We start from the raw sequence: 22,657 nt of genomic DNA on the forward strand, positions 1-22,657 counted from the left end.
AAAGTGCATTGTTTTCTGCAAGAAAACATCCACCCCGAGCCCTCCCAGCATTCGTCCGAAAGCTCTCCAAATCCCCATTTCATCGAGAAACGGAGATGTCTATCTAGTGTTTCCTTATTTTTCTGCAGGAAGGCACTCGACTTGTTGACTTCCTCTCCCCTCCCTTCCTTCCCTTCTCTCCGAAGGTACTCATCTGAAAAATGAGAACAAAGTGATTGTTCCTGTTCTCTTTCTTAAGTCCCTCCAAAAAAGCTCATCTGTGGAAGGGCCGCGCATTTTCAGGAGGGAGCGGGAGGGAGAACGGCCGCACGGAGCCACGGCACCACGGCAAAACTACTCTGGCGCAGGTATGCCATACGCACACACGTTCGAGTAGACACACTTCCATGGCACATGGGCACAAGGAGGGGCTTCTGTTTTAAATGGATTGTTTTGGAGGGCATGTAGACTTCATCATCAATGACATTCCATTCAAGACACACTTGAAAAGATTGGAGTACTCAAATAATTCATAGTACTCCTCGGCATGCAATGCTGTTTTCCACCAATACTCATGTCATTTATGATGTCACCTTATGGAGAAATGTGCATGCATCTGTCATAGTTGGTCACAATATTAGGTACACCTGCACGATCTAATGAGATCCAAAAACAAGCGTTGGCTCACAAAATATGCCTTTACCAAAACAATAATGCTCACTCTCAGGTGTTCATTGGACATTAGGATTATTATTATATACTATGCATACTACTGAGGGATGTTTCTAATGTTTTGGTTGGTTATTTAGTAAGGGAGAGAGCCACCGCGACCAATGTAAACTACAGTACAACCACAGTATTACGAAGGGATTACCTCTCTCCGAGTGTCAATCGAAGCTCACCATCATTATATTATCTTTGTAAAAGTAGAAAATCTGATACAGCCCTTGCATTGGACCTCATTAGATCCTGTACCCAATGAAGTAGCCAGTTAGTATATAAATTAATGTGATCTTACTGGTATATTCTCTGTGTCATGGCATTACGTATTTTCTCATACTTTTATCACCTCAAACAATATTAGAAACGTGTATGTAAATCAGGTATGTCAAACTCATTTTTGTCGCGGGCCACATTGTAGTCACGGTTTACCTCAGAAGGCCGTTGACTGTGAAACTGTAGAAATGTTTAGTCATCTCATAATATTATTACATACACACAACAAATTGATGGATACCTAGTTTTGAAATCAGAAGTCAAGGATAATAGTTTGTTTAACTATTGTTCAAGTTACTATAAACAGAAAATGCTTGCAATGTCTCAACAATACTATTTATTGTTGTTATTTTATGAGAATTTGAGCAAGAATCATGGAAGTTGACAGATTATTTGCTTTCGCGGGCCAAATGAAATGATTTGGCGTGCCAGATTAGGCCCCCGGGCCTTGAGTTTGGACACCTGTGATGTAAATGATCATCTTGCAGTCATGTGATGAATCTGTACATCTAGCAAATCATACTATTTAATTTAATCATCAGTTGCTGTGTTTTTATTTCACATCTGGTATTCAAAACTGAAATAAACTGTCGCAACTACACAGAAATTGCAATGATAAATCCACAGCAGGCCAGGATTTCATCATCAACAATAAATCATGCACTGTCATCCAAAATATTACATCTTTATTGATAATTGATTCGGTTGCGCTTGCAGGTTTGTGTGAAAAGTGAGTGCATGGGTGGAAGAGAAAAAAGGAAGTTCTTCCCTGAAAACAAAACTAAACTAAACAAAAAAAAAACATGAACAGAGACGAGAAAAAAAAGCAATGGAGAAGCGAAAAGGTGACAGGTGAACATTTGACAAAGTTCCCAATTTCAGGATAGGGGATCTTTGAGAAATTAAGAAGTGAAAGGTATCGTGTGAGTATGGTTTAGTGACACTCACACAAAGTCGTGAAATGAAACTATATGTGGTTTGGAGTAGTAAAAAAAATAAATTAAATAAATAAAAAAATACATTTCAGAAGTGATGGATCGTTTGATGGCTCGTGGTCACAGTCCTGACTGATTGTGGCGGCTAACGAGCCAACGACCTTTACTGATGTCCATTACCAAACTTCCCGGTCATGTAAACACGACATATTAAAAATAGAAATAATCAAATTTTGTCCCATGGCCCATTTTTTGACATTGTATTTTTGATTTGAGCCTAAAATTGAGGTATGAAAAAAATCGGGCATTTTTTTCTTTTTCTTTTTGTCTTAGATTAAAAAACAAACAGCAAAATAATCAGTCATTCATCCATTGTTTCATTTACGACTGCCAATTGAAAATAAAGAAAAAGAAACAATCGTTCATTCTCTTTCAGCAGGATCAAGATGGAAACAGTCCATTTCTCAACATCAACAAGACCTCGATTCAGAGAAGACGCTCGTCAACCAGATCAGCACAGGTTCTATGTTACCCAACCTTCCATCATTATTAAGACCCCTAAGTGTTCCCTGTCAAGATATCCCAATGGAGACAGCGAGAGCCCACCGCAGGGTTCGCCTGATTTTGTCTCCATGCTGAGCCCGAGTCACATCCACACAGAAGGGTCCCAAAAACGCAAAAGGACTCCTTTCAAAATGGATGCCCATGAGTGTGAGAGTGGTGAGGAGGAGGAAAGAGGCATCCCGAAATCAGGCAACCTCGCCCACATCTCCTTCCCGTCTCATCCCGTTCCCTTCTCACCCACTGTCTCACCCGGTATGATCGAGCTGAGCAGGCTGCAGTTTCATCGCAGGACCGCCCCCGTTGACATTCCGGTGCAGGTGAAACGGGAGCCTCTCAGTCCCCCTCCAATGTGGCCCCCACATCCTTTCCTCATCCAACCATCATACTTCCCACCTCTCCACCACAGCCTCATCCCATATCCCTTCTTCATGCCCGGCCCCGTCGTGCCCTTCCCGCCCAGGGAGGACGTCAGGCCCGCGCACCGCGGTCACGACGCCCCCCCTCGAGGCGGGCCGAGGGCCGGCGAGAAGCCCGGCTTTGACGTCCACGTGGACGACAGCTACTACGTGGATGTGGGCGGCGATCAGAAGCGGTGGAAGTGCCGCATGTGCGACAAGTCCTACACGTCCAAGTACAACCTGGTCACGCACATCTTGGGCCACAAGGGCATCAAGCCCCACGGGTGTCACCTGTGCGGGAAGCTCTTCAAGCAGCTGAGCCACCTGCACACGCACTTGCTCACCCACCAGGGCATGAGGCCTCACAAGTGCCAGGTGTGCCACAAGGCCTTCACCCAGACGAGCCACCTGAAGAGACACATGATGCAGCACAGTGACGTCAAGCCTTACAGGTACATGTTGTGTTACCACTTTTTGTCAACTCTCGTTAGGCGATGGGTTTATATGGAATATACATATATTCGCCCTCCGGGTGCCTTGACCCTCTAGTTTCTGCGGAAAGCCCAATACTCAAAACCTCATGAATAGTTCACATTCAATAATATTGTACACATCAAACAGTTCAAGGTTTTATTGCAATGCTTCAGGATAGACAATATTTTTTGTCATCTTATTCTCTGTCAGTATACACAAATCATTAGATCTGCCAACCTTTGAGCAACCAACATAAAACTGACCATGAGAAAAACATGGAGAACGCAAATCCAATCCAGCAACTTTCAGAGACTGACCTGACACAAAAACTTTGAGTTTTAGGTGTGTGTGTGTGTGTATATATCCATCCATTTTCTGAGCCGCTTCTCCTCACTAGGGTCGCGGGCATGCTGGAGCCTATCCCAGCTGTCATCGGGCAGGAGGCGGGGTACACCCTGAACTGGTTGCCAACCAATCGCAGGGCACATACAAACAAACAACCATTCGCACTCACAGTCATGCCTACGGGCAATTTAGAGTCTCCAATTAATGCATGTTTTTGGGATGTGGGAGGAAACCGGAGTGCCCGGAGAAAACCCACGCAGGCACGGGGAGAACATGCAAACTCCACACAGGCGGGGCCGGGGATTGAACCCGGGTCCTCAAAACTGTGAGGCTGACGGTCTAACCAGTCGTCCACCGTGGCGCGCGCGTGTGTGTGTGTGTGTGTGTGTGTGTGTGTATGTGTGTATATATATATATATATATATATATATATATATATATATATATATATATATATATATATATATACAAATTATGCATTTTCAGATTAAAACACTGTTGGCAATAGATGACATTTAGTGTCGTGAAAACATACAAAAGCAAAAAGAAAAATTCAATAACAAAAATAAGACAGAAGAAGACCCAAACATTGAAAATGCGTGTTTTTTTTCTCTCGACAACTTACTAAAGAAAAAAATAATAATAATTCTATCCCCATGGAAATATTATAAAAATGTAATTATCGTGTGATTTAAAAAAAATAAATAATTTTTTAAAAATTATTTAGTAAAAATCAAAACATTTGGGCATACAGTACATGGTTTTCATTGGGCAGCGATCATATGATTAAAACATATATGATCACCAGAAAAATAACTCCCAAAAAAAACATGCTTTTCACTTTGTAGTGACAGTATGCTTTAAATATAACATAAGAAGAAACAAACCCCCCAAAATGCAGTTAAATGCTTTTTTGGGCAGTGAAAATAGGAACACTTTTTCTAAAATCAAAAATTGTTAATTTTATTTCAGAGGAGCAACATTTTTTAGAGATCTGGTGCATGCTTTTCATTACACACATGCTACTGTATAATCATTGATGATGACTGTTTATTGCAATAAACCCCCGCTGAACATCCAACCTACCCTTGCCCATCCACTAGCTGCAGCGTGTGTGGCCGAGGCTTCGCCTACCCCAGTGAGCTTCGCGCCCACGAGCTGAAGCACGAGAAAGGCCAGGACAACGTGTGCGTCGAGTGCGGTCTGGACTTCCCCACGCTTGTCCAGCTCAAGAGACATTTGACTGCCCACCGCGGCCCCACCTTGTACAGGTGAGACATCGGCCGCCGCACACCGAGCGATACGGCCGAACACGTGAGAACTCCGGACATCTGCAACTAGTTTTCATGAGTGGTTGAATGTCGGCAACTAGTCTTGCTGCGATTGGAAATTTGAGTCATAGATGAGCGTCGTCGCAATGTCTTAGTTCTAACGGCCAATCAAAAATGTCATGTGGTATCACATGCACTTTCACAACAGAAATTACATTTCCGGGTACAAAGTGAGATCCAGCTGGCTGCCGCCGAGCCATACCAAAACAGGAAATATAGTATTTTTAAAATGTGTTTTACAATAATACTTAATACTACAATAATACTACATTTAGTGTGGCTAAAAAGTGAAGTGTTGAGAGTCTCTGTCACCAAAATGTACGAGTTCGGTCAGTCTCCCCATTCATTGCTAACAGCCTCTCAAAAATTTCTTCGCAATGTATTATTAGGATGTAACGACAGTGGGCAGAGCAGTCCTCCTCTTCCTTGACAATCACGCCATGTTGTTTCCGGTTCAATCAAAAAATAATACAGCAGAGTATATGTGAAGCCTTGCAGCGAGTTGGTATGTGTGCGAGGGTCAATCGCTAGGTCTGCTGGTGTGAGTCGCCGACTATAATTTGTTCACGATTGTCGCGTTCAGTTGTGTTGGGCCGTGTCGTTCGGTAGCATGTGACAAACTTTGACAAGCACTGCACACAACTTGCATGTGGGAAAGGAAGACGCGATGCACTTTTCAGCCGTTTTTTGAACGCCGGGACAACAGTAAAACACATAAACACAATGAGCGTACTCACTCTGGTTGCTGTTTGCCATAGTTCACGCCCAAACACTCACACAGACTCACCTACGTCACACGACAGGACACCAGGCCTCTCTTAAAGATACATAGAGACACTACAGTATGCAGTATTTTCTGTACATTTTATGTTTTTTTGTGAGTGTTCAAATACATTTACAATGTGTTAAAAGTTTTAATGTGCAAGTGGGAGGGGAAAATATATGAAAATAATTTTAAATGGTTTCAGTATATGACATTTTTACCTATTGCTAGTAGGTCTGGAACATATCCCTCAATGTACAGTAGTTGCTTAAACTTAATTTGTTTCTGGCTTTTGACAATTAGGCTACGCTAGCAATTGAACAAATATTAAGTGATGATGTAAAATTCCGCATTTGAGGCATCCCTGTTCTTCCTGCAGGTGCACCGACTGCCAGAAGACATTCCAATACCCAAGTCAGCTGCAGAACCACATGATGAAGCACAAAGACATCCGGCCGTACATCTGCAGCGAGTGCGGGATGGAATTCATCCAGTCGCACCACCTCAAGCAGCACACGCTCACTCACAAAGTAGGTGGACTGTTGGTTCGCACACAAGGCTTCTCGTTCATGCCAGCATGTGTGCGCCGGCAGGCACAATTTTACTGTTGCTTTTTTTGTAATTTCCTCTATGCCAGGATTGGGCAAACCTCTGTACTCAGCGCCACAGTTTAGTTTTAAAACAGGTAAATGGGCCAGGTCTGTCGTAGATTAGGCAAAACATTTTTTAGGTGAATGCAAAATATGTAAATTAGTTTTCTTCATAGTCAATTAATAATTGACGCTATTTTTAAAAATGTTATTATTCATAATTTTCAAATGTGACTGATTTTTTAAAATTTTTTATTGAATAAGATGAATTAATATAAAAATGAATCAATATATTTGAATTAACCAATTTCAGGAAAAAAAATGCAAAAAGAATGCAACAAATATCGCAGGACTCTTGATCATGTAAATGCTCGTTGGGCCGGATTAAAGAACGAAACGGGCCGCATGTGACATGGTGGCCCTACTTTGCCCACCCCTGACCCCTGACTGAGTAACCCCAAGAGAATGCTGTCCTGGGCAGCTGCCCATATTGCCCATATCAGAAACCGCCCCTGCTAAATTGCAATCATACGGTGGTAGTTGATTTTTGCAGAGGATTAAGAAATATAGAAGTAGTTTAAAAGTTGATACTTACAGCAATAGCAAAGCTAGTTTCGTGACCCCTTCTATGGCGTTTCCCATTATGTGTTAACATTAAGCTACCTAAGCTAAGTAAGTAAGCACTCGGCGTCTTTTTTGAAGAATTGTTTGCTGCCACCATCCAGCACTAATAATCCCCATTTTTGCTTACAATTTAAGACAAAAAACTGGCCAAGCGATGGCTCGTATCTCAAAAAATTCCAGTCCCTCGTCAGTCGGGGTACAACTGGATGTCCGGCCTTTATTAGGATTCCCACATAGTTTCCAGACAGGACACGCAATGCTGCAACATGATTGGCTCCTGCATCCGAGAAGTGCAGGCTACGCACATGTAACAGTAACGACATGACCATCCCAAACATGTATCACATTATTTACGAAACAAAAACAAAGATGTTTGTTATGGTTAGGTTTAGTACTCTGGTTGGTGTTTAAGGCGGTTGAGGATGGGTTAAAGTTAGTATTAGGGTGAATTAGAGTTAGGGTCATATACTTCTTTTCCTGTCTGGAAACAATAGGGCGTGTTTTACCAGGATACAACAGCCAATCATCGAGCAGCGGCGCTTGTCCTGAAGCCAGTAATATTGGAGTAGGGCGTGTCCTGCCTGGAAACTATGTTGGAATCCTCATAACGCAGATGTGGAGCCTACTATCTCACCTTTTTGTATCACTTGATTTTTTTTCCATTTTGGGGGGGGGACAAATTATGGTTATGGTTCTTTGACGCTTTCACTCTGCCACCAGGGCGTGAAGGAGCACAAGTGTCGTATCTGCGGCCGAGAGTTCACGCTGCTGGCCAACATGAAGCGCCACATGCTCATCCATACCAACGTGAGGGCCTACCAGTGCCACAAGTGCTTCAAGAGCTTTGTCCAAAAGCAGACGCTCAAGGCCCACATGATCGTCCACTCCGACATCAAGCCTTACAAGTGCAAGGTGCGTGTAAACCAGGGGGTGGGCAAAGTATGGCTCGAGGGCTCAAAGTCTAGTTTTAACTTGAGCCAAGGGAGCTGGACTTTTTCTGGAGTTTGACCTTGGTGTTTAGAAGAAGGTCTGGGATCATGACCAGATAGAAAGGAGGCTTTTGGCATCGGCGGCCTCCTCGCTCATAGGAAGGATATCGGCGCACAAAACTGCCTCTCTAACAATGGTCTCCCGCCTCCCCGGAGAAGGAGGCCCGCAAATAGATTTCATCTCGCTTTCTCTGCTGCTCGGAGTGGGGGGGCTTTCCTGTTTTCTCACGGTCCTCTTGGACAGTCTCGAGTCCCTCTCTCCTCCTGAAGGAAAGGACCACCCTAATAAAAAAGAATGGAGAGGAAGGACAACGGAGGAGTTGCCCTTCCCTGTTCTGTTGCTTCCTCTCGCTCGGTCCTTCTGTTTTTCTTCTGTTTGTGTGTGTCTGTGTGTGTGTGTGCATGCTGAGAGAGAGAAGACAGAGGGAGAGGAAAGGACAGCGGGGGGGTTGCATTCGGTGTATCAGAGGGGAAACGCCTGCACATTCATTCACGATTACGTGCAGTCATTCAACAGACATTTGGCAGAGCAAAACATGATGCTTTATGCTTTAATGAGGAAAAGCGCTGTAGAAAATGGACAGATGGATAATTGTGATTTGTCTGCGTTTGCGCCTTTCAGCTGTGCGGCAAGGAGTTCAACAGGATGCACAACCTCATGGGTCATATGCACCTCCACTCGGACAGCAAACCCTTCAAGTGCCTCTACTGTCCCAGCAAGTTCACTCTGAAGGGAAACCTCACCAGACACATGAAGGTGAAGCACGGCATCATGGACAGAGGGTTGGATGAAAGATGTAAGCACCTAACCACCTCCGTCACGTTGAATAATGCTGACTGATTTAATGCAGCAGAGTAGTGATTCTCAAAGTGTACTACGTACCGTCTATGGCTGTCACTGTCGAATCTTTTTAATGGTATAAGCTCTGTACAGAATTTGAGAAAACAAAAATAGTCTTTGCTAAACAGTTAGCATTCGGAATTAGCGTCAGCATGCTAGCGATAACCATTTTAGGTAAACATAAAAACGCTAACTACTATTCAGCTCACTCATTCATCATGTACAGTATATTGCACATCTAATAGTGTCTTAAAAATCACTTACAGATGCTCCTCTGTTGTTTTTGGCAATGTTTTTCGCTGGTTCAACAGCATGTGCGTCTGCAACAAAAGTCTGTGCGGTAAACATAGGCAGTGGTCAAATTGTTCCGTGCGACGCAAATTAGACTTAGACGATTTTTTTTTTCACAGCCCTACTGAGTACAGTTCAGTTGTATTTAACTTTTAAGTTCAGTATACTTTCAATTAATCTTTAAGAACTGTTGTTTTTTATTTTAATAATTGTTTTTATTATTTTTATTATCCTTATATTTTTACGCCATTATTTTTTACATAGTTTCTATACAATTTATGTTTACAATTTTTGAAATTTGTGTTCAAATACCACATTTTCTCAATACAGTAATCCTTGCTATATCATGGTTAACACACATCGTGACTTTTTACGGTGTCACTGGCGACTTCTAGAAAATCTGAGACTCACCCATGAGATGTCCAGACTGCAAATGAATGTCGCACGTGCAAAGCCACCATTGACTAATTGAATATTATCACTTGGTTGTTTACTGTCACATTTGAAGAGTGGGCAGGTTCTCCAGAGACTCAACAATGTTCACAAACAATTAAAAAGTCAATTTTCATTCAATATCCCCTTTAAAAAAAAAAAAAAAAAAACAGTCACTTTAATGATTTCATTCTCTTATTTCAGTATTCCGACGAGGACGCTTCTGCTTCTCCTCACCCATGAGCCTCCTGGGCCGTTTCAACCAAAAAGAGCCGTTTGATCTTTCCCAGAAGCCTCCAGGCCTTCCCGGTCTTCATCTTCCCCAGTCTGACGGCGAGAGTGTGCCTGGTAGCTCTTGCCAGGAGGAGGATGAGGAGAGTTTATACAGACATAGTCAGTACAGCCCTGACGAGGATCAACACGAGCGCTCGGTGGGTGAGGTGGTGGGAGGCCGGGGTTCTCCGGCTAGAGACGGACACTTGAATGCAACATGGAGACGGATTGAGTCTCGGCCTAGTGACGAGGCGGCTGAGAGAAGTCACAGAGAGTCAGATGACCACGCTGCTGAGTCTGAACTGGAAGAGGAGCTTGACAATGTGACAAAGAGCAGATTACAGAGAGACATTGTCAGGGAATCGACCGGGCCACCGGGCAGGGAAGAAAAAGCAAAGGAAGAGGATGAAGAGTAAAAAGAGGACGCAGGTTTTGCTGAATGCTGAGAGTTGAGACGATGTGCAGACTACTCACAAAATGTTCGGGGTATTCAATTTTCAGGTGAACTTAATCAGGCCATCTCTAAACTTTTCAATGCACATGTCCAACTGTTAATGTTGCAATGCTACTGTGTTTGCACAACTTGCTGTTCTCTAACAAAGACCTGAATGGTCTGTTCGATCTATGGACAAATACATATCTTGGTTCAATGGGAATTGGTATGTAAAACAGCCGTCTCCATCATGCTGTTGCCATTTTGACATCATGAGACGACGCCTAACAACTGATCGAAAGTACCTTGCCATTGCGAGATTTCAAACAGGATGTTGTCAGGGGGAAGTGGTCACTGTGCACAAATTGTAATCAGCAGGTTAAAAAAGAGGTAGGGAAAGACTGGAAGAATCACAGAGAGGTATAGAAATGGATATGTGCCTGCAAAAGTTCAGAGAATGTCAAATTAAGTTTGAGGTTGATCCTGAAATTCATCCAAAAGCTAAATATCCATCACTTTTTTGTGTGCGTGAGTGTTGTATATGTGAGGACTGAAGGACGTGTGCATGAACTCAGCTGACTGCAAAATGAACCGTAGCAATGAAAGCTGTGAAGAATACTTCTTGTACATAACTTGTTACAATTGCTCTCAGGTGCAAGAAAGAACATTCTACAAGAAAAAGTATATGTAGTTATTTGGAATACGTTCACTCTGACCGCATTTCTTCAAATAGTGGCCTCCGCTCTGATAGGCATTATGAATAAATAAAAATTAATAGACGCCTCCTTATTTTCATCCGTTATCCATTTTCTATACTGCTTGTCCTCATTAGAGTCGCGGATGAGCTGGGGACTCTCCTAGCTGACTTTGGGTGGGAGTCGGGGTACACATAGCCAAACAATCATTCACATTTTTAAATCTAGAATCTGCAATTAAGGTGCATGCTATTGGAATGTGGAGGAAAGCCAACACAAGCACAGAGAGACTATGCAAACACGAGATTGGAACCTATGACCTCTCGACTGTGAGGCTGTCTTGCTGACCACAAGCTCACCTTGCTGCCCCTCCCCCCCCCCCCAGAGAAAAAACAAATAGGTGGTGCCACTTGGTTTATGATGACTGATATGTTGACATGCCATCACTGTTTCTATACGTCAACACACACGGCATTGTAAAGCAGACATGGCATCTGTAAAGCTGATGCTGAAACAGAAAGTGTTGTGCTGTATATTGCACTGCATATTCCAGAGTAAAGGGTGAGAAACATTCCAAGATCAATGGGGAAAATTGGGGGATTCTCTACCCTTAGGTGAGTGATGGCACCCATAATATAATATAGAATAACATGCTTTTTATAATGCTACATATCACAGTAAATATTTGATTTATTTACGCAAAATGGTATAGTAGGAGGCACGGTGGACGACTGGTTAGAGCGTCTGCCTCACAGTTCTGAGGACCCGGGTTCAATCCCCGGCCCCGCCTGTGTGGAGTTTGCATGTTCTCCCCGTGCCTGCGTGGGTTTTCTCCGGGCACTCCGGTTTCCTCCCACATCCCAAAAACATGCATGTGGGTAAATTGATGACTCTAAATTACCCGTAGGTGTGAACGTGAGTGCAAATATTTGTTTGTTTATATGTGTCCTGCGATTGGCTGGCAACCAGTTCAGGGTGTACCCCGCCTCCTGCCCTGATGACAGCTGGGATAGGCTCCAGCAGCCCGCGACCCTAGTGAGGACAAGCGGCTCAGAAAATGGATGGATGGATGGTATTGTATATTAATCTAAATATGATTTAATATTATTATAGAATTTTTTTAAACATATAATAGCCTCCCCCTGGTACTCTCTGCAGTTGAGTAAATAAATACCCTTTGCCCCTATATGAGGAATTACGGTATTCAAGTAATTGGATTTTTTTAAATCGCTGTATATATGGTGTGAATGATTTGGCAACATGTGAGCTACTCCAATCATTGAGTCTATTTTTGAAATAAACTGTGATTTTGCATTTTGCTTATTTGTCCTTCTTAATAACGTGGTGACTGTTGGTAATGGACGGCAACGTGCAGGCGGAACCAAGCGTGATTCTGTTGAATGAAAAGCAGAAATGCAGTTTGTATCTTTACCGTATGAAACAGCCCAAAGGCCGAATACATGTCCATGTATTAAAAAACACAGTTTCTGGGCCTTTTCTCCTCCCTCCGCTTCCCTTTCAAAGCTGAGGAAGAGGAAGAGAAAACACCTCTCTGTCTTTTTGGTTGTGATCAAACAAGCAGCGGGTGTCCCAAACAAAGACTGCATGCGTGTGTGTGTGTATGAGTCACAACATAAGCATTCATTGTGCTCAGTGAATAAATCAAGACAAATAGCGGTAGAATCCCATGCTAGAGACAGTGGAATGTGTCACACCCACTCACACACACCTCGTTAAAATATCACATTATGTGTATGTACAGTATATATGAAAACCAATTGAACCCTATATAAGCAAGCACTTGGTGACGGATGCAAGGAAAAACTTCCAAGGAAGAAACCTCAAACAGATCGGCGGGCTCGGCTCGTTTAGGTTTCTATGGAGAGACAGAAAAGGGGGATGGAGGGTAGATAGAGAGAGAAAACAGGATTTGAGAGGGTTTGAGCATGCCGGGGGATGAATGAGAGAACAATGGGACACAACAACAGCCTTATCAACAACAGTAATAATCCCACGATGACAGCGACGACAACCATACTGGTCCGCTCCCGACGCCGCCGTCCCCGGCCTCAACACCGCCGATAACAAGCAGACGAATGTGAAGGCCAGAAGTAGAGAGTGCCAGTTAAAGGTGAGAAAGAGAAAGACAAATAGAAACAGGTTAGTAACGCACAATATGGATGCTGATGAGGTGAGAAGGATAGAGAGAAGAACAGAGGAAAGGAAGTTCAGTGCGTCAAGGCAGTCTTGACCGACGTCAGCATAAATAAGACACGAGCCAGGACCAGCTTGAATCTTCCCTGACGATAAGCTTAACTGTGCAAATAAAGCAAAAGTCTTAGATACAGTCTTAGATACAGTATCACGTTGAGTTCACATTCAAACGTACGCACAGTCGTGTTGAGAATAATAGCAGTGGGTGGGAGGAAAGCTCAAAATCCTCCTCATAGCTTTTGTTTTCATACACACAAAGGCATCAAGAACACTGTACATTCAATTCCAAATCACAAAATTAGAATGAAAGAATGAAGATTTTGGCTTTCTTGTGAGTCGCTGAATGAATATTTAGTCGTTTAACCACTGTTTCTGGGAACTGTGTCACATCTGTGTTGCGTGGAGTCAACCAACTATCTGCCAGCTGCTATTTCAGCCCAAGACTGGAGTGGGAGAAAATGAATATTCCTTTTCATGAAGATGTTACATAAAGTATGAAGGTACAGTACACCGGGTTATATGTTTATCAGATTTTAAACAACATTGTTCCCCAATACTCCGCCCCGTCCACGGTCACCATACATACATTCCAGGTAACCACCTCGTCATTTCTCATCAGATGAAATGCAGAAGAGCAGCTTCTCTTTTCCACACACTGATGACCACTGTGCCCCACAAGGTGAAACTGCAGTTTGAGGAAGTTCTCATATCCTCCTTTCCTTTCCTCACCTACTCATTTCAATCCCAACCGCTGGCTCGAAGAGAAACCACATTGTGGAACACCGTTTTTTTTCTTCCCCCCCCCAGCTCCTTAATGCAGCATCGCGGATTACAATATATACAAACCGTACCCTAGTTCCGAAATGCTATTATGTGAAATTGCCTAGCACTGTATTTACTTTTTGTGCTTCCAAACATTGATTTCCTTCAATTTGTGTCCTGTGCAGGTAAGAGCTTCCTGTTTTTGGCACTTGGCATGCAAGTGAGAGGGTGCTAAGTCTTCCATGTTTTGTTTTACCAAAGCGTCCCCACCCCTGATTCAACCTGTCACCTCCATTGACACGCAGCCAAGGAGCTCCTGCTGCTGCATTGTGTATTTATAGTCGAGGGCCAGCCGGATCTCGGTGCTTCATTGAGTCGGCGGCCTTGCTATGCAAAAAAAAAAAAAAACAACACAGGTGTAATAAGATAAGAGAGTAAAAAGTCAGTAAAAAGTCACATGACCAGACAATTCTTATCTCCTCACAATATTCAGGAAGCCATCCAGAACAGAACAGGGAGCTGCATCCGCTATTCCAGTGATTCTCAACCAGTGTGCTGTGAGCGCTCTTCAGGTGTGCCGTGGAAAATTATAAAATCTTACGCAATTTCTCAAAAAATGTTTTGTTTTCTAGAAATCATGTATCTTTGTTCATCTATTTATGCCAGTGTGGCATAGTGACAGACAGAACAAATAAATGCTCTTCCGTTAGATGGCAGGAAGTACATACAGTAATTAATGTATCCACTTTTTGTGACATTTTTGTTTGTTGGTGTGTCGTAAGATTTTTCAATGGTAAAATATCTGCCTTGGCTCCATAAAGCTTGGAAATCACTGCTTTACTCAAGTCTCTTCTTCATGGCCACAGCTCCCTCTAATGGCATCTAATCGACGCTCCTGGAAAATATTGAGGCGACTCATCCAAATGTGCGTTAAACTCAAGTCACTTTTCACATTTACAACAGAGACAAACAAAGATATAGTAGACCATCTGCAACAGAATATATAAATGGATGATTATGGTAGCACTACTTCTATCTATCTATCTATCTATCTAGCTATCTAGCTGTAATTAAAATAATAATAATAATAATAATAGGCGGCACGGTCGCTGACTGGTTAGGATAACGACAGTGATAATGATAATATACTGCTGCTGCTACTGCTATTACTACTACTACTACTACTAATAATAATAATAATTATTATTATTATTATTATGATTATTATTATAAAAACAGCGTAATTTATTTGTATTTATTTCAGTCACTGTGTTTAGATGGTTATTTAATTAAGTGCATTTTTGTGTGACAATTTACTAGATGTAGAAAATAAAACTTAAGTTAACATTTTGGCAAGTCCATTTTGTTTGCATTTGCACGAATGAAGAAAAATATGTAGGTTTTCTAAAATTAAAACTTTTGTTTAATGATGTTTAGATTCATTGTATATTTAAGTATTGTCCATGAAGTCAACCGTTCTGTCACCCTACTTCCTTTGCCTGACAATATCGTTGTTAATAACGTTGTGCGCGCACAACTAACAATGACTCTTCGATAGCCTAACAACACCATTGTGAATGATTATCTTTTTTATTTCAGAACGGAGTCAAATTTGGTTTAAACCGGAAAAGTCGTTCATGCATTCGTGCGTGCATCCCCTTCTCCAAATGACTAGTGGTCTCGTCCAAAGATGGCGGCCTCCATCTTGAGACGCTCTTTGACTGCTGCTGTCAAAGTTAACCGTTTATCTCCGTCTGTGTCAGGTGAGTGCTCTTCCAATTGCATTGAATACACGGATGTCCTATGGGTTTCGTTTTGTATCAATATGTTTATCAGAGTTTTGTCCTCGTTTTGACGTGGAGTTTAGAAGAGCTAAATAGCCGCAGCTAACAGCATCGCCAGGCTCCCTATTTCTCTTTCATGCAGTGGTGGCAAAAGTACTCACACGGTTTACACTCGCCTGACAAATCTTACAAAAGTACCGTAATGAAGTATTTATTTTATTTTGTTTTTTTACGTGGTTACTTTATGTGGTCAAAGACACTGGTCTTTTTAACTTTGTTAACAGTAGTACAATGTACGTTTGCAGGCAGACGATGGTTACTTTCAGCAGCTTATTCAGACAGAACATTGTGGGAGGCAAGAGAAAAGGACCCTCAAAATTTAGGTAAGAACAACATACACTACCGGTCCAAAATTTTGGAACATCCCAGTTATTTAAAAAAAAAAAAAAAAGTAGGTTATGCAGTTTAATTTCTCATTTTACTCTGAAATTAAAGCACGGAACAAATAAACTATTCAAGTTCGAAAAGATATCATGGAATCAATCTAAACCAAAAATATACTGTAAACCTTTGACTCGTTAAAGTAGCCATCTTGGGAAGATATAACAGCACCCTTGGCATTATCTCTAAAATGGAAATCAAATCTTCGTAAGAAAGTTATTCCCAACTCTATTGTGGAAGTTCCCGTAACTGTGTGACATTGGACATGAACTACTTGACATTCAATTTTAAAGAAAAAAAAAAAAAATTGCCGTGTTCTAAATCTTTTGACGGGTAGCACTACCGGTCAAAAGATTTAGAACACGCCAGTGTTTTTGGTTTTTTAGTTTCGTTTTTCAACCTGGAAGTTCAGCACTTATCTTAGTTTGTACCATTTGAAGCTATTCATTAGACTTGAACCATTTGACTTTCAATTTTAAAAAATTTAACTAATTAACTGTATCTGTTACTAAGTAAGCAAAAAATATATATGTATCGGGGAAAAGTTTACTAGAACAGCAGGTCTTTATTTTGTTCCACTTTAAAAGGTGGCAGGTGTGTGCTAACTCCCATTTAACATTCATTTGAATGTGATTGGTTAATTCTGAACACAGCCACATCTCCAGTTATAAAAGGGTGTGCACACTTGTGCACCCATAGTATCTCAGTTTTTTTTTTTTTCCCCTCTGAAAGTTTCTTTTTTTTCTTCAATTGAGTTTTTAGGTTTCTAGTTCGCCGTAATGGTGGAAAAGTTTTTGAAATCATTGATCTGGGTCTCACAATTTCATATCACACAAACCTGGCATTTGAACAGCGGTGTGTAAACTTTTCATATCTACTGTATATACTTGACTGAAATTAGAATACGGCGTCTCTATCGCATTTGTTTTATGGTTTTGCAGGACCTGCGAAGACCACAAGGAGGAGATGTAGCTCCAAACTTGTCATCGTGGGCACCAATTATATAGCATTAAGGATCAATTTGCAAACTACAACTAATGATTTCTGTTTGTTAGTTAATCTACTCTTAGCTCTCTAATAAGTTCATCAACTGTTAGACAGTTAAAAATCTTTAAAAAAAACAAAACAATATTAATATGTTCTTATTTTCTTTACAAATATGTTTAAAGCCTTGTTGGCCAACAACATGGACAGGATATACGAGAGGAATCTTCCAGTTAGCTCCCTGACTGTGTCACAGGTGAGATGGACATTTATGTAAGTCATATTTATGTTATTATTTCCTTGACTTTCATTGGTTTCAATTTTGTTTGTTTTCCAGTTTGTAGACAACATATCATGCCGAGAGGAGGTGGATCAAGCAGAGTACTACCTTTACAAGTAATTCACATGCACTGCTGTCAAGCTCACAGCTGTGCTTTTGCGAGCTTTTTGGGTGTGCGTTTTCTTGGAATGTATTGTCTGTTTGCTTTGTCTGTTTTGCTTTACGCGCCCTCACATGCTTTGCTTTGTTCCCACCTTTCCTGTTTATTCCTTCCACTGGAAATCTGATTACGACATTTAGGACGTTTCGCGATTGTTTTTGCATGCTCTGTTCATGTGTTCTGACAAGCGACGGGCTGAAATAAACAACAAAATGATATTTACCAATGCTGAGATGGTTGTGTAAATTATACTGCATTTTGTGAGTTCGTTTGAAGGATTACACTAAAACAAAGTTTTTGTGGGTTGGCACGGGCCTACAATGAAGCTAGTACATTTTATATGCTGTATTTTGGTTGGTTTTGTTTTTGGTACGTATCTTCTTTATTTTCATCAAAATCCAAGATACTGCTGTTACTGATATAATAATTTATATTATTGTATTAGTGTATATAGGAATAAGGATGTGTATATATTATTTCTTATTACATTACCGTAGTACTATGTTGATGTTCTATAAATGGTAATAGGGGTAGGAGTAAATAAATTTTTCTTCCTACTCCTTTTCGGAAATGTCTAATTTACTGTTATTTTCTTTTCTTTTTTTGTTTTAATCTTGCCTATTTTGTTGTTCATTCTGTCACTTTCACACATAATCCAATCAATCCTTGTTTTAAAATTCTATCAAAAAGTGCAGGATGCTCCCAGGCTCAGTAGCATGTCTTATAAAGTTAAATGAAAATTTAAACCTAAAGTTTTTCTACAGTGAATAGTTTTCCAAAATGTCAATATAAGTGAAAGATTAACATTTCAATTATGTTTGTTTTAATTTCAAACAAAAAGTGCAGGGAGTTTCCGTGATCAGCAGCATCTCTTATAAAGTTAACTGAAGGTTTAAATAAATAAATTGTTCCCTGAAGTTAATAGTTTAAATTGAGCTATTATCGGCCATTGAATAAAAAAAAAAAAAAAAAAAAGCAGATGCAGATATGTTTAAAAATGATGAATATCGGTGCTGATATTCTGCTCAGATGGTAATCTCTTCGTCTGAAAATCGGTCTATCCTTACTACTGATTGTACTATTTATACATTTTCTAACCTGTATCAATTGTAGTGACAAAATACAAGCATTAGGCAGGAAATAAGCATCTGTGAAGGTACTGAACAATCCAAATTAGGATTTTTCGACCCCAGTCTAGTAGTTGATGTCACTCCTGAGTGTGCAGTTACCTCCTCATACTATATGTTCTTTCCTAACTGCTATACTTTATAATAAAAACAAAATAATAATAATACCTTGTTTTGTCACCCTCTAGGTTCCGTCACAGTCCAAATTGTTGGTACCTTCGAGACTGGACAGTTCACAGTTGGATCAGGCAGTGTCTGAAATACGGCGCTAGGGACAAGGCCCTGCACACGCTTCAAAACAAGGTGCAGTACACGCTTAATTGTGTCATTTCAAATTGCTCCAAATATGACACAACACGGTGCAGATGTGAGCCACGCACATAACGAGAATAAAAAAAAAAAAAAAAAGAATCTGTCAGTGTCAGTATGATACAGTGCAGTTGTAGACCACTGCACACTACAACCACAATAATAAACACATTGTTGAACCACTACGTCTGTATCACATTTTAGTCAGGTTTGGCCATAGTTATCAGTGGACATCTTTGAATGTAATATTGCGTGAAGGATGAAGAAATGAACGACAAGGTGCGTTTCTTGTAGGTCCAGTATGGAATCTTCCCAGACAACTTCACCTTCAACTTGCTCATTGATTCCTACCTGAAGGATGAGGACTTCAAAAGTAAGCCTGCGAAATCACACAGCTGGAGAGACACACAATGACTCCTAGGAAGTGAAAATAGCCTTCCCCAAAACTGTTCCTACAAAGTTGGAATCACACAATTGTCCAAAATGTCTTGGTAAGATAAATAATTTAGATTCAGGCAGAACTACATACGGCCAATCTGTTTATTTTACCAAAAATTGTATATTTAAAATGTATTTATTCCTTTTGTATTTATTTATCTCATTAAATAATTGGTTAATTGATTAATAATAAAATCAAAAAATAGACAAGCAAAAATAAACTCTTTGGCATTTAAAATGTTGTCACTGGGTAATTCATTATAATTGCATTAGTCATAAATAAAAATTATAATAAATTAATATTCAAATAATAAATTGAACATATTGCACACACTTTATTTGAAATAATGATGAATAATAATGATTTAAAAGTGACGTGGCTCATCTGTTTTAAAAATCAAATGTGGCCCTGGACCTCAAAAGTTTGCCCACCCCTGGGTTAAGGGCTAAATAAACGTAAAGTACTTTAGTCTATGCAATGTGCACATAGATACCTTGGCTAAAAGGTTGTATTGTTGTGCTGAATCATTTCCAGGCGCATGCTCCGTGGTTGAGGAGGTGATGCTCCAGGAGGCCTTTGACCTTCCTTCCACTCAGATCCTGTCTCTGTATGCTCTGGCCAGTTACCTAGCAACCAGACCTCAACTCACAGTGAGTGAAAAACATTGAAGCTGTGTCGACCGAAACGGGGTCTCTTCTTGATTAACATCGGCCATATATGTGTACGCAGGTGTCGCAGGAGCGAGCGCTGGGAGCGTCTCTGCTCATCTGCGGCCTGAAGCAAGAGAGCAGTGTGGGCCTCACAGCTCAGCTCCTGGGAAACGCTCTGCTCGGTGAGAACACGAGGAGCTTGTTTTCATGCTTTTGCTTGAATGGATTTCAAAATTTGAGACTTTTCCACAATGATGTCACGCGTACGTCCGGGTTGCAAAATCTCAAGCGATCGCCAATTGCACCACTAGTAAACAAACCCTTCTGTCATTTGACCAAAGCAAAGCAATTGAGAGAACAGGGGAGAAAAGTGCCTAAAGCTTACGAGGGTATATCTGGCGCAAGTCACTCACGTTCTGCCATCCGGAGGTACCCCAACGCCCATTGTTTACAAACCATATTAAACGGGCCATACTGTATGTTGTTGTGTTCTCCAGGCAAGGTAGAGATGCAGAAGGGCATCCATGCTGTGTTCAAAGTCATGCCCCTCTTCTGGGAACGAGGATATCTGAGTCGAGCGCTGGCTGTCGTGGAAAGCGCCGCCGGCGCGCCCGCTGACGTCAAACTGTCCAAAGACTCGGTAAGGACTGAACGTGTTTCAAGCACAACCATAGAATCAGTCAGACACTCTTGGGGACTTAGAGGACGTGTCTTAGGCATTCAGTCTAAATCCCAGCTGACTTTGGACAAGAGGCAAGTACACTTTGGACTAGTTTCTAGCCCATCACAGATCACATTTAGATAAACAGCCATTCACACTCACATTGACACATGTTGACAATTTGGAGTCTTCCATTAACATGACATCCTTCCGGAGTACCCAGAAAAATAATGCAAGGACGGATAGAATATGCAAACTCCACACAGAAAGGTCAGAGCTGAGATTCAAATGCAGAAACGTTGATGTTTAGGCAGACAAGCTACCAACGTGCCCACTGTGCTGCTCTATTCCTCGCATATTAATTCATTATCCATAAACCAGGGAGTTGTCTGCTGGCATTCAGACAAACACAAATACGACACTCTACAATTTCTTTACTGTTGTAAACATACTGCCGGTGAAGGCGCAAATCAAGACGCGCTTTGATCGTCTCCATGAAAAAATGTCACGTCCAAAAACGCAGAAAACAGGTAGCCTGTTTTTGGCTTTTACAAGGGGTCTACGCACCCGCACAATGAACATTAAATGACAAGGGTAAAAAAGTACAAATTAATGAGAAAATGGGTGGAGCTGTTGTAACAGCTTGGCAACTCAAAGGCGCCATCTTTGATCTTTAAAATAGATAAACAAACAACTACCAACCAAGTTATTTTTTATTAGAAGATAAAATATCCTTTGGACAGTTGGGAAAGGCATATTAATATCCACATACTTTGGACCCATATGTTAGCTGCATTTAATGGAGAGCAAAGACCTGACTATATTTGAATAAATGGTAATGTTTGTGTGATTTGTTTTCATAATCCCATTTATTTTATGTAACTAGCCCCTAATGTCATCGTGTCCTTTTCTGTTCAAGTATGAAACAAAACTAGTTAAACCCTTTTAAAATTGTTTTTAATTTTGATTAAAAAAAAATTATTTTAAAGCACAAAACGCTGATCTACGGAAGACGGTGTTACCGCCACGGGGAGGACACACTTGAAGCATTTATAGACACCAAATTGAAAATAAGGATACATTTAATTGCAGTGAATTATGTTAAAATGAAAGCCAATTGGTGATCAACTAAATAAGACTTTGTGACTTGAAATAAAATTTTTTTTAAAAAACACACCATTAAAGCACTGCACTCAAGTCTGTACTGTAATTTTAGAGCCCCGATTATTAAAGATCGTTGAAGTCGACAATCTGGGGTGGCCATAGCAACAGCAGCGATGCCATTCATCATACTACAAGGCAATATAGTATCCAAATGATTTGCTGTTATCTTAGGTCAGATTTTACCCAGAATGCCCTCTAGTTCTCTTGTTCATCTTGCCAAACATTCTCACCTGGTGAAGAACACAACTCAGACACTATTCATCAACTGAGACGGAACACACACACTCACGCTGTCATAGTTTCATTATGATTTAACAAACACATACACAGTCGGGTCCAGTTTGTTAATTCCGCCTTTTCCTAACAAGATCTTGAGAGCGCACCCTGTGGGACTTTGAACATCCCCGACACAACAGGCCAAACACGCAGTGACAGACAATAAAAGTGCGCGTGCACGTAGCACACAGGACGCATTACATCGACATTATGTTCAAGTGCCTCAGGTCAGCACTAAGATTACATTAAGATGTGGACGTCACCTGTTTAATATCACATGTGGCTAACTGTATTTTATTACATTTGGGTCTTATCATTTACCCCAGGATAACGTAATTACTTTGTTCATTTCAGTTGGCTTTTCTAGACGATGTGCTGCACGGACTGTCCTCCACCTCGTCTGACTCATCCGATTCGTCTGATTCGTCTGGAGATGAGTCGGCAGGGGAGGAA

General features: G+C 41.1%; 2 protein-coding genes across 4 annotated transcripts in view; both read left to right on the forward strand.

Moving 5' to 3' along the window:
- Window positions 1-264: 264 nt before the first annotated feature.
- Window positions 265-11,047, forward strand: znf366 (zinc finger protein 366). Of its 2 annotated transcripts, none has more exons than XM_061673388.1 (7): window positions 265-347; window positions 2,347-3,324; window positions 4,795-4,962; window positions 6,165-6,315; window positions 7,720-7,911; window positions 8,611-8,785; window positions 9,757-11,047. In XM_061673388.1, the coding sequence occupies exons 2-7, from the start codon at window positions 2,357-2,359 to the stop codon at window positions 10,239-10,241; spliced, it is 2,139 nt and encodes a 712-aa protein (XP_061529372.1). In that variant the 5' UTR covers window positions 265-347; window positions 2,347-2,356; the 3' UTR covers window positions 10,242-11,047. The 2 variants fall into 2 exon arrangements, with proteins under 2 accessions (XP_061529372.1, XP_061529371.1); XM_061673387.1 differs by having other exon boundaries at window positions 2,350-3,324.
- Window positions 11,048-15,609: 4,562 nt separating this feature from the next.
- Window positions 15,610-22,657, forward strand: part of mrps27 (mitochondrial ribosomal protein S27) — an 8,382-nt gene continuing 1,334 nt past the window's right edge. Inside the window, exons 1-10 of one of the 2 annotated variants that reach the window (XM_061673389.1) lie at window positions 15,613-15,692; window positions 16,019-16,096; window positions 17,324-17,394; window positions 17,476-17,534; window positions 18,894-19,008; window positions 19,309-19,387; window positions 19,988-20,103; window positions 20,183-20,285; window positions 20,601-20,743; window positions 22,559-22,657. The exon at window positions 22,559-22,657 is cut by the window's right edge and continues 75 nt beyond it. In XM_061673389.1, coding sequence (XP_061529373.1) covers window positions 15,620-15,692; window positions 16,019-16,096; window positions 17,324-17,394; window positions 17,476-17,534; window positions 18,894-19,008; window positions 19,309-19,387; window positions 19,988-20,103; window positions 20,183-20,285; window positions 20,601-20,743; window positions 22,559-22,657 — 936 coding nt within the window. In that variant the 5' untranslated portion in view covers window positions 15,613-15,619. Of the gene's footprint in view, window positions 15,693-16,018; window positions 16,097-17,323; window positions 17,395-17,475; window positions 17,535-18,893; window positions 19,009-19,308; window positions 19,388-19,987; window positions 20,104-20,182; window positions 20,286-20,600; window positions 20,744-22,558 lie in introns of both variants that reach the window. The other variant, XM_061673390.1, reaches the window with a different exon arrangement.

The sequence above is a fragment of the Phycodurus eques genome, chromosome 3 (genome assembly GCF_024500275.1).
Source record: "Phycodurus eques isolate BA_2022a chromosome 3, UOR_Pequ_1.1, whole genome shotgun sequence".
In the NCBI taxonomy this organism is placed as follows: domain Eukaryota; kingdom Metazoa; phylum Chordata; class Actinopteri; order Syngnathiformes; family Syngnathidae; genus Phycodurus; species Phycodurus eques.